The sequence below is a fragment of the Micropterus salmoides genome, unplaced genomic scaffold (assembly GCF_014851395.1).
Source record: "Micropterus salmoides isolate LMB-PRFRI ecotype aquatic unplaced genomic scaffold, ASM1485139v1 Ms_hic_scaffold_10, whole genome shotgun sequence".
Taxonomy (NCBI): Eukaryota; Metazoa; Chordata; class Actinopteri; order Centrarchiformes; family Centrarchidae; genus Micropterus; species Micropterus salmoides.
In genome coordinates, this window is record NW_024040041.1 from 10,195,274 (window position 1) to 10,207,293 (window position 12,020).

Sequence of the window (12,020 nt, forward strand, 5' to 3'; positions counted from 1 at the left end):
ACCATACACAACTCTACAGGTGTTAATCAGTTGACCCTGGTGGTCAGTCTGAGTCAAAAGATGAGAACAAAAGATGGACAGATGCTATTGATTTATGTCCTGCAGCATCTGATTTGAGTAGAGAATGTCACGTCCAGGATTCCTGCACTTGGATTAATTTCCTTTAAAGTTAAAGTAAGTAAAGACATTCAGTCACTAGACGATGAATCCTACTGACTTTGATGACTCTCCAACTGTTCTTCTAGTGCCACCATGAGCTTAACATTTGTGGTTTTGAGTGAGTTGAAATTTTTGTTAAAAAAATTAGTTCAGACATTCCTGTCCCCCTCAGGATGAATTATAATCACTTAAGTGATCCCTTTTTCTCTAGCAACACACTCGGGTCAAAACCTTCATTCACCCAATAAATGCACAACCAATGGCTTTTCAATCAGCTGTACTTTGTGTTTAGCGCCATTTAGCAAATGTTAGCATGCTACCACACTAAACTAACGAACATAGTAAACATTATACCTGCTTGACGTCAGCATAGCGTCGTCATTGCGAGCATGTTTATTTAAAAGGACTCTGCACCAGTTTGCAGTCAAACTGAATGATCATACACAGCAACTGTTTCGTTCATTATGGTCACTTTAATTAAATTTAACAATTGTGGTTGTTTTCCTAATCAAACTGTATTTCTTATACAGTCTGATGTAGAGTGCTCAAGTATGAAACAAATTGTCATGCTTTGTGTTTCAACCTGCAGTACAGTAACTTTGGAATTGTACATTTAATACAAAAGATTTCTGACAAGATTAAAGCTTAAATGTGGTGTGAACATTCGAGACCAAAGCTACAGTGGAAAACAAAACCATCTACTGTAAAACAGTAAAGGCACAGTAGCAACACTGAATTACTGGAGGACATTAAAGTCTGCAATTCTGTTTCAAGCTGAAACTGAACCACTGTGAACTCATGAGGAAGTTTTTTGATTTGAGGAGTGACAGATTTAACAAGCGAACACTCAAACAAATATAGACATGAGACAGCACACCACCAAAATTGGCATCATGTTTGTTACAATCATCAGTCCAGAAGTCATCAGTGTCTGAACTATCGCTTCTACAGCTCAGGTAGCCCAGGCATGGGGAACTGACCAGCAAACGCCTCCACCTCTGCCCTGATTTCTGCTACCTGCTGCTGGAACTTCTCTCCCTGGGCCAGAGCGTGGATGAACTCCTTCAGCGTGGCCTTGGGATCCAGGCTTCTCTGCACTTCCAAAGTCAGCACAATACCTGCAGGAGAAGGATTGCAATTTCATCCATGTGAAATCATGTTCTGTTTTTTTTGATCATTATGGTTTGGTGGATGGCTCCAAATACTACGACGCCCATAAGCCTCCTGATGCCTGAGCTATGGAGAAGAAGCTAACAGAGGCGTCATTCGGAGCTGTAGCAAATTCACATGGCTTCATTGTTGCAGTTCAGAACAAAACACCGCTGATTTTGCCCAAAACCTGAAGGTGAACTGATTCAAACTGCTAAATGTACAAGTTTGAAAACCACTGGGACTGGATGTTTTTGTTGCAGTTGACTTCTCCCCATGTTTTTATGTAAAAAAACAAAAGTATCAGTAACCGTAGCAACAGGGATGCAGTGAAAGCCTCCGTTTAGTCCAATTTATTACAACAATGAGTGACTTCAACATTTCTTTTAACTTATTTGGAGAATATGACAACTTTGATGATGCAGCTGAAGAAAAAGAAATTGAGAAGAGAAGAAATGGCACAAAGAGTTATAACTGGCTAAAAAGATTAGATCAACACAAAAAAACCCCAAATGAAATGGGCAATTAAAAAAAGGTTTCCTTGCAAAAAAAACAAACTCCTACTTTGAATACTACAACACTGATGCTCTGAATGAGACCTTGCAGGGATTTTATACTGCTGTCTAGTCCAACAAGGTGCGTTGCATCTGAATACACTATGTGACAGATTTTTTGTTAAGTCGATAAGTGTAATTTCCTAATTGCTCATGCTTCAAAATGATAGAAAATGGCTATTATTCCTCACAGACTTTGCTTTTGTGTCCAGGACAGTGTAGTATGTTGCGTATTATTATTTTTTTTATTTGAACAAAAAGATACAAATTTGTCCGTTTTCTCATTGGAAATAGGTACTTTTCTGAATATCACTGTCCTGGTCACAAAAGCAAAGTCTGTGGGGAATAATAGCCATTTTCTATCATTTGAGGCTTGAGCAATGGAGTAAATAACACTTACTACCAAGGAACGGGAGAAAAAAAACTGTTATATGGGGATATCACACTATATCAACACTGAGTTAAGTCCTTCAGTGTGTCAACCTCTGAACAGCACAGGATGGCGACTGTAACACAAGCTGCAAGAAGTGCACTGCCCCCCCCGAACTCACTGATCACATTAGTGATCATCTCACATACACACACTTAAATATTCAACTTACTACTTCAGGCTGCAGCAGAGAGTACACATTGCTTCTCACTTGTTTGTGAAAATCTTGATATTGCTTTTGTCCATTTATTGGACAATGGCTGGATAGTTAGCTACTTTTGTTGTTAAACATACTGTCAAATTATATTCAATTTTTGTCAACCGTACACAATGTTACTGACTTTTAATCTTGTTAGCTTTCTGGCTCATAGCTGAGCCAAATGGTTCTATGAGCTAAGCAGACTAGAAGTATTTTGCATTGCCATTGCATAAGAACCTTATGGGATGGTAATGATTGTTCCAGGTATTAGTCAAACCCTCAGGTGTTACCAGGAGAACTCCAAGGAGGCCATTCATTCATGAAAATGGACACCTCATCAGACATTATCCCTTACATATCTCGTTTGTCTGTACAAACATTTTGTTTAAATTCTAATTTGTGGTTTTCAGTCATTTGCACACGGGGAGCAGTTGATACTCAAAGGACAGATTTTATGGTTGATTATGTTTAAAAGCACCATTGGCCTAATATCTTAGCATCCCTTCAGTGGTCTGGTCACCTTAGTTCAAACACATTTCTCAGAGAATTATCTTGGAAATTTCAGTTTAAAAAAAAATTAAAAATCAAAAAATTACCTCTGTGAATGAACTCAGCCACCTTCCTGAAGTCATCTTCCACCAAGCCTCTGGAGGTCAGAGCCGGGGAGCCAAACCTCAGACCACTGGGGCGCAAAGCGCTCTTATCCCCTACACAAACACATGTATATGGAAACATTAAGAGTCTGGGCACTCATTAAAGCACTCTGTAGGAAAAAAAAGGTATTTACATGTATCATTCAGAGAGATAAAGGACTACTTTGCCAGTACTCTTGTATGCAAACAAGGCTGCATGAATAACTCCCTATCAGTAGTAAAACACACACACACACACTCTACCTGGACAGGTGTTCTTATTACAAGCGATGGCACAGGCTTCCAAAACCTTCTCAGCTCGTCCTCCATCAGTTCCTTTGCTGCGAAGGTCCAGCAGGATCAGATGGTTGTCCGAGCCGCCTACACAGGTAGAGAAAAAGAGTATTAATATAGAAGACACTACAACAGCATGTCAGTCCCCTTTTCTTAATTATACATAATTATACATTTTTTAATTTTCTTCATGAGACAACATGAAGAGAAGTTTAAGTTAATGTGAGGTTGGTATTTTCACAGCTAAAGAAGCAGATGGTATTCATTGAAGAAAGAAAAAAAGTTATTGTAATTATAATTAATTATAAAATAAACCCATCCAACATCTTTATCTCATAATTATGAGAAACATGGAAAATACTTTAAAGTCTCATAACATCTTTTGATAATCAGTGCTAAAATGATCAGTCTGACCTAGTCCTGCACGATGAGGAAAATTGTTCAACTTCGCAATGACGATATGGCTTTCGATACATAAACAAATACTGAAATGTGCATACTAGTTATATAACTTCAGAACAGGATTACAATTAAATGTTTTAAATATTCCTAAATGAAGTTCCTACAACAGCAACAGCAAAGTCACTATATAAACACAATATTATCTCACTGGAAACAAATCTAAAATGTCAATAAAATAAATCATATTCCTAAAATCAAAATGCATCTCTAAACTGCTCTGAGCAGGTTTTGTTCGTGGTTAACTCGAGGTTATCCTGTATACACGGACTACACACCACATCTGTACTCAGGGTTAATGATGAGAAGCAGGATATTAATACACACCGCTTCATAAAATATGTTTAGATTTCATCCCGATTGGTTCCACTGCGGTTGCAATGAAGTTCTGAACACAACAGCATTACATTCAGAGAGCGAGCCCTGCAGCCTCAGTGATTTTAAAGAGGAATCTTTCAATAGTTTCGTAGATGGAGCCCATCTGTAGTCTATAATTGAATTCTCCTGAGTGTTTTCACATATTTAGATTATTTTACGTGTCCAAAAATTAGGGAGCCAGGGTGGGGCTGATAACCGAGGAAAAAAAAAATCCTAGATGAAAGTGTGAAATTTACAAGAAGAAAATAATAAAATAAAAATCGGAAATTCCCTGAAATAATGTCATAAAAAAATCAAAAATCACTCTGTTTTCTTCTGAATATGCCGAATCCAAGGCAAAGTCTCTTCGGTGCATGATAGTGATTGTTGGCTAAACTCAGGAGTATTTCCTCACTGCTAAATCCGATTGCAAAGTTTAATATAACTTTCCAGTGCATGCATAATACACTGCAGACGTGTGTGTGATGTTGCAGCCTTGCAAAGTGAAGTTTCTCTTAAATGTGTGACTATAATGTCAGTGAATAGGCTATTCAAGTTTTTTACTTGTAGGCTAGATTAAATAAAATTTTCTCTCGGATTATTAGGACTACCCCTCTGCTGGCTCCTTTTTTTCCCTATTACAATGGACCTTATGTGCAGTTGTACCTTTACATCATATTACACATAAAATACATTATAGCGATTTGATCTACAATAAGACCACTGTGAAGATAATTAGGCTACAAATTTACTCAATGCGATGCGATGTCGTCCGCCACAATATTAGATTTAGCCGTTGACTTGTCTTTACATTCATAATTTCCTGACACTACCAACGTGCATTCCTCTGGAGAAATACGAAGCATGCGCCATTGCAAAAAAACTCTGCCTGCACGGCCAAACACACCTGTTTTAATGCGAACCAACTCCAATTAAGTTAACACGGACTCAACTAAACAACATCTTATCCACCTTCCTAGTACCGTTTAACTCCAGTGTAGGCAGTCAGAGGTCGTCAACCCTGAGTTTGCCTGATAACCCCGAGTTAACTCTGAGTAGGCTGAACTCCCTTCATAGTACAGGCCACTCGTCTGACCTGGGCTTTGTAGACCAGAAGCACCAAATACATCAGAGTGTGCTTTTTGTCATAACAGTACCAACAGAGGTAAATTGCCAATGCAAGACGCCATACTAACTCAATTTAAGCTGCAGTATTCACCGACAATAGTTACAGCAAATGCTCATGTTCTCTGTGGTAAATGCATTTCACTTCTGTACGATGGAAACTGACACTGGAGATATGTTTCAATTCCATTTGCGTTTGTGGGGTGTCACTTACCCGTGACAATCTTGTAGCCGTGGTCAATAAGTGAACTGGACAGAGCTTTGCAGTTAGCAAGAACCTGCATCTGGTAGGCCTTGAACTCTGGTGTCATGGCTTGCTTGAGAGCTACAGCAACACCTGCCAGTGGAAAACATGACCCAAATCAGACAGATCCTGGCATAATTAAATAAAACTGGGAGGACAAAGCGTGATGAGAGGTATACCTGCAATTGCGTGGTTGTGTGGTCCTCCCTGCAGCCCAGGAAACACAGCTTGATTGATCAAAGACTCCAAGTTGTAGAGAGTCTCCTTCCCCTTGGCATCCACACTCCGCACTCCTGGAAGAGGGAAATGGAAAAATGTAAAGCTGGAGAAATCACAGAGTCTCATTACAGAAAAAAGTCTCGATGACAAAACAAAAAAAAGGGAAGTGGTTTGTTATGGCAGAGGCTTCATATTCAGGTTCTACCTTTCCTGTAGAAGATGAGTCCAGCGCGGCAGCCACGCAGCGTCTTGTGTGTTGTCGTGGAAACAATGTCGCAGCACTCAAAGGGTGAGGGCACCACTCCAGCAGCCACCAATCCACTGATGTGAGCCATGTCTGCCATCAGATACGCACTGTTCTCATTAGCAATCTGCTTCATGCGGGCGTAGTCAAGGTTGCGGGAATAGCAGCTTACTCCTGGAGAAGAGAAAGAAAAAAGAAATTAATTGTGTGAAAGTAAAGACGTAATGGCAGAAGTTAGCATGCACTTTGTGTGTGTGTGTGTGTGTGTGTGTGTGTGTGTGTGTACTAAAGGACCTGCAATGATGAGTCTGGGGTGGAACAGCCGAGCGTTTTCTTGCAGTCTGTCATAGTCAATGTAGCCAGTTTCTGGATTCACCTAAAAACAGAAGACCACGTATCAAACCAGAACAGCTACATCTGACACACTGAACATGAGCACAACTGGACAGACTGTACTTACCATAAGCCCATCAGAGTGAAACAACCTGAAATCACTTTGGCATTTTTATTCCATTATGTTTCAGATTTTTCCCACATTTAAATCTTGTCTTTACTGGATTCAATTTATATACACTGTGCTTTGAACTACTATCAGATTTTTATATTATAATTTTGTAAGGTTAATATATATATATATATATATATATATATATCTTTGTTTAAAGAAACATAATGCCATCTGTTTTACATCTGCGTCTGCCAATTGAGTAAATGTAAACATCAGACATAACATTCATACTGAACCGCAAAATGTTCTTAACCAATACACTTAGCAGATTTGTTTATATTGAAGAATGTTCATGCTGAACTCATCTCCAAAATGTTCACAATCAACAGATTTTTTTCCCCCTACATTATCCACACATGGCAACAAAAGTGAAGAAACAGTTAAGGCAACTAACCCAACTTAAGCCAGGCAAGGAAACATCAGAGGACCACAGTTAAAATGCCTAGTCTGAGACAAAGCCTGAACCCAGGTCTCTGGTGTCAAGGTCAAATGTTCCTGTCCACATCCTTGACTCTACAGCTTTTCTATTCTCTGTACAATCAGAATATGACACTGTAATTGCACATTAGTTGCTTATCAAACTGTAGCAGACTGTACTAACTTCCCTGATTCCATCAAATTAAGGGCTTCTTGTTATCTTTCCCAGCTCTCATGAGGAGCGATGTGCACATACTTTCAGTGTTAAGAATAATCTTATTAAACCTTGACACTGGGCGAGTGTGTCTGGACAAATGCACAAGATTGTTCTGTACCTTATACGGCATGGACTCAAAGAAGATGGACGTTGCTGAGATTTTCTTCTTCTCAGTCATGAAGCCGTGTGTCAGGTGACCTCCGTCGGGAAGGTCTAGTCCCATGATCCTGCCGTGTGGCTCAACAACGGCCGTGTAGACAGCAAAGTTGGCGGGTGAACCTTACAAATAGGAAAGAACATAACAAGTCAGAGAGGAAACGAGAGACAACAAGATGAGATGCAGAAGAAGAGTTTGATGAGACAGAAAGTTAAAATACTGACACGAGTCAGATGAGTTTTAGATGTTATTCGCAATTTAGTACCTGAGTATGGCTGCACATTGACACCCCATTTCTCTGAGTCCAGACCATATGCCTCCAGCGCCCTTTTCTGACAGAGTCTCTCCAGCTCATCAACATGCTCCGTACCACCGTAGTATCTGAACACACGGATCATACTGATTATTACTGCTATACTTACTTGCTATTGAATGGATAGGATAAAGCAGAATGCACTGATAACAGGATGTAATCAAACACTTGGATTTCATAGACAAACTTGGTTGATTCTTGTACCTCTGACCAGGATATCCCTCAGAGTATTTGTTGTTCATACAGGAACCCAGAGCCTCTAGAACAGCTCGGCTGGCAAAGTTCTCAGACGCTATCAGCTCCAGACCGTACGTCTGCCTGTGCTTCTCTTTTTTTATGATGGTAAACACCTAAAACACAAATATACACAAATACTTTATTGTTCAGGGGAGAACAACAACTTGAAATAATTCTCCTTTCAGCCATTTTTTGAGAGGGTGGTTAGTACTGCTGATCCCACTGAATCATCTCTCCAGTCTCCACAACACTTATTTTTAAAATCCACTGAACACAAACCTCAGAGTCGCTGATGGACAGAGGCTCCAGCATCATCTTGTTGTGAGAATCCCACGTTTCTTTGCTCAGAGTGTGGCCATTTGTTATGGACATGGTTGCTGTTTGTCTGGGCACGCAAAGAGGGGAGATAATTCAGAGACTAGACAGAAATAAAAACATAAAAACAATATCCAAGAGAGACAACATCTTTTTATCAAAAAGCTGCATTAAGAAAGGATTGTGGGTGTGTTATGAAAGAGTACAGCGAGTGCTTCGGCTATACAGATCCTTATCACAGATCCATTATTCCAGTCCTAAGCCTCAGACACATGCAGCACCACCTGTGCAGTGTTGTGCAACTACAGCTATGGCCTCATGAGTTAAACTTTGAACCAGACTGATAAGAAACTGTCACAACACAGGTAATTGAATAACTGAGACAACACATTCACTACTTCATAAAGCTTACTAATATGTGTTTGCTGCTGGGGTTGAACGACATGCACCATTTTAGTGGGAATAGTCATTTTCAGCATTTTACTTTCACTGAAAAAAATATATAAAAATGAAGATGTGATTTTTGCTCTGGGTCTGAAGCAAACAAGCACGTTCCCTTCAGTCAGAAGCTTCATTTATAATGCTATGATGTAACACTGTTTACCAAAATATTGTAGCTCCTGCGATCTGGATATTGCACTTGGCCATAATGCGATTTCAATCATATTTCCATGACTTGTTCAGTCCTAGTTTACACGTGCCAGATCTTTATGTAAGGCTATTCTCTGTCGAGTCTACGAAGTTAGAAGCCTGCACGACAGCCATGCAGCTGTTATGCTGCTAAGTTAAGTTAGCCGAGCACATGACTCTGGGTCCACTGACAGAAAGAGCAGCAACAGGGGAAAACACGGATTGAAAGAGTTTGATAAACCTTTATAGTGAGGTGGACTGTGAACATATAACGAGCGTTAATAAAATATCCACATGCAAACAGTAACAACTAACTTGCTTTTTGCAGGACTAATGGGTCAGCTGGCAAACTGCTAAATGTCATGTCGGTGCTTTATAACAGGACAAATCGACAAATGGTGCCAAATAACATGTTCTTGTTGAAAATTACTTCTCTATGCCAACACACAACACAAACATCTGCGTCCGTTGTGTCTGCATTTCACTGAGCCCATGAGTCATTAATGAAGTTAGTTCACTCACCGGTCGGTGGTGCAGACTCCCGCCGCTGTCACTTGTAACTAAAGCTGAACTGAAGTCAGACCATGGGGCTTCAACAAAAAACTGCTTCTCCGTGGAGGATAAAGTCCGCCAAACTTTCCACCAATCCACTCACTTCTTCTTCTTCTTTTTGAGTTTTTAATCCAGCATATTCAGTGCATTACCGCCACCCTCTGAAAGCATGATAAATCCATTTGCAGTGATATGAAATTCCTAATCAGGTAACATCATTTGATGGGTTACAGAATTTGGTGAAACACCGGTGCAGATAAAAATTACAGTGGTCCTTAATTTTGATTTAGGAGTCAAATCGGTCTTAGCACAAAGTAGGATTGTCATTAGGACTAGGAAATAACTATATGCCATTTGAGATGTTCACACAAATATTTAGCATATAGTAACCCTTTCAAGTGAGAAGAATCTCTGGAGGTTCTAATAAATGTTTCCATGTAAAATAACAATATGTTTATTGATTTATTTTTCTAAAACAGAACTCAGGGGTCGAAAACCTTTCCATAAAAATGTTTACTTGCAAGTTTATATATTCAGATTTGTCATTTTTATGTTTTATTGGCATTCAAACTCACCTGCATCCTTCACAGCTCAGCCGATGTCATACATAGTGCACATTTCCTTATTGAAACAGACGTGGTTAATGTGAACATTTGATTGTATCAATACTGAATCCATCAAAGTCATGAACTTGTGTGTTGTACAGGGACTGTGGTTATTGGGACACACCTTCTGTATCAGGCATTTTCAAAATATAGAGACTGTGTAGCTGCTGCCTACTGACTTAATTTCGATGAACTTAACACTGACACTTTACTCTGAGCAGCTTTATACACACTGGCTCCGAGACTAAAACCCAGCCTTTAATCCTGTCTGGCAAAAAAAAATCAAACTCACTTCTGCGTCATGTACCACTTAATACATTCGTCATCGTCATATTAACATCTTTGACCTCTTAGTTGTTCTTGATCTGAAACTAATGTCAGGGCCATTTTATTATTCATTCGTTTAACAGATTTAACTGTTCAGTTATATTTAGTATATTCTGAAAGTGCTGTTGCAAAGACTTTTCTGCACTGCCAGATTCTACTACTACTTTTCCAAAATAAACATCTGCTTTATTGACTCATCTCATTTTCATATCAGCAGACCCAACAGGGACTCCTGCACCTGAGGCCAGTAAATCCTGCTCTAAACCAGTGGTGACAGTTTTGTCACAGGGAAATAAAGTTAATAAAGAAATGGGCACATTTAACTGGTTTCATCATATTAATCTGAAGTATTTTCATGAATCAGTTATATACAATGTAAGATCCCCAAAAAAAACATAGTGGCAAAGCTCTGTTAGCAAAGTTGCAATTGTACAATGATAAGTATACCATTATTGTACATGTACAAGATCATAGGTTAGAAGAGGTTCATTCTGAATGTACATGAAGGCCGATGTATTCTCAATTGTAGCTTTACTTCCTGGAGGGAACAAGGAGGCCATTACTCCATGCCAAAATATTCACAACCCCTCTCTCCACTGGTGTCTCCTCAATCATTTTACAAATGGTCATATTTTACAGTAATGTCAACAGCATGGCTCCTCCTCAGTCAAATATATATATATTGCGCCAGTCCATGAACATGTGAAAATGCCTCTGATAAAGACTTCATCATTTCAGTGAGAGGGAGCTTACTCCTCTAGCTGCTGCTGCCGCTGCGTCTTTAGCTGCAAGCAGAAAATAAGAGACAGACACAGTCAGCTTGACACACAGCATGGGCACATAAACAGTGACAGTATGGAGGCTGATGTTTGAGCTCTCTGTGCTGATTACTAACCATGTTCCACTGTACATTTTCCAGCTGGCCGTTCACTAAGCCTTTGTGCTTCTTAGTTACCGTCCAGACGAGAACTAAACATTGACACTGACTGTTTGGGTACTGTGTGACTATCAGCACTATAATACTTGGAAGTTACTTCATAGAACATGTTTACATTTCAACTATGTACTGTGTGTGTGAAATATCCTGGAGAGTAATATCTCAGATGCTAACAATAAGTTATGGAGCTGTATTGTTTCATATCTATTGTTTTTCAGATTCACTAATTTACACAAATTGTATTATTTATTCGTACATTTAGAACCTTAATTTAATTTTAGGTCGAGCTTTTAGGATTGCACCCGCTTTCATTGTACTTGATGCAAAGACAACAAAGGAATTTTAATCTAATGGTATGCACGTCAAGTTATCCATTCTTGCACACCACACAAATGACGGAGTTTAATTTACCACTCAAAGTATCTCGTAATCTTTGAAACAATTGGAGCAGCTTCACATAGAGTTTGCCAGCTGCGGCTGGCTGGCTAATTAAACTCATCTTAGCTTCATGAGTCGGTTGAAAACACTTACTCCAGCTGACGTTTTAATGTTTCCAGCAGAGTCTTTTGAAAAAAGAGAACTCTGTAAAGGAGTCCTAAATATACCCTAGCTGGATTCCTACATTACATTAGACTAAAAGATTGAGGCTAAAGCTGTCCAAAGCAAAAAGTTCCTCACCAGCTGATCCGAGTAGAAGACATGGAAATACATAAAAAACAATTTTCTGGTATTGCAGTCTT

At 39.3% G+C, this 12,020-nt stretch overlaps 1 protein-coding gene across 2 annotated transcripts in view; it reads right to left on the reverse strand.

Annotated features, from left to right (window-relative positions):
- Positions 1-612: 612 nt before the first annotated feature.
- Positions 613-12,020, reverse strand: part of shmt1 (serine hydroxymethyltransferase 1 (soluble)) — a 12,027-nt gene continuing 619 nt past the window's right edge. Inside the window, exons 1-12 of one of the 2 annotated variants that reach the window (XM_038695393.1) lie at positions 9,382-9,533; positions 8,194-8,299; positions 7,882-8,027; positions 7,630-7,745; positions 7,326-7,486; positions 6,360-6,441; positions 6,027-6,239; positions 5,782-5,895; positions 5,573-5,695; positions 3,388-3,504; positions 3,088-3,198; positions 613-1,277 (exon numbers count right to left, since the gene is read on the reverse strand). In XM_038695393.1, the coding sequence (XP_038551321.1) occupies positions 1,105-1,277; positions 3,088-3,198; positions 3,388-3,504; positions 5,573-5,695; positions 5,782-5,895; positions 6,027-6,239; positions 6,360-6,441; positions 7,326-7,486; positions 7,630-7,745; positions 7,882-8,027; positions 8,194-8,286 (1,449 nt within the window). In that variant the 5' untranslated portion in view covers positions 8,287-8,299; positions 9,382-9,533 and the 3' untranslated portion in view covers positions 613-1,104. Of the gene's footprint in view, positions 1,278-3,087; positions 3,199-3,387; positions 3,505-5,572; positions 5,696-5,781; positions 5,896-6,026; positions 6,240-6,359; positions 6,442-7,325; positions 7,487-7,629; positions 7,746-7,881; positions 8,028-8,193; positions 8,300-9,381; positions 9,534-12,020 lie in introns of those variants that run through there. The other variant, XM_038695400.1, reaches the window with a different exon arrangement.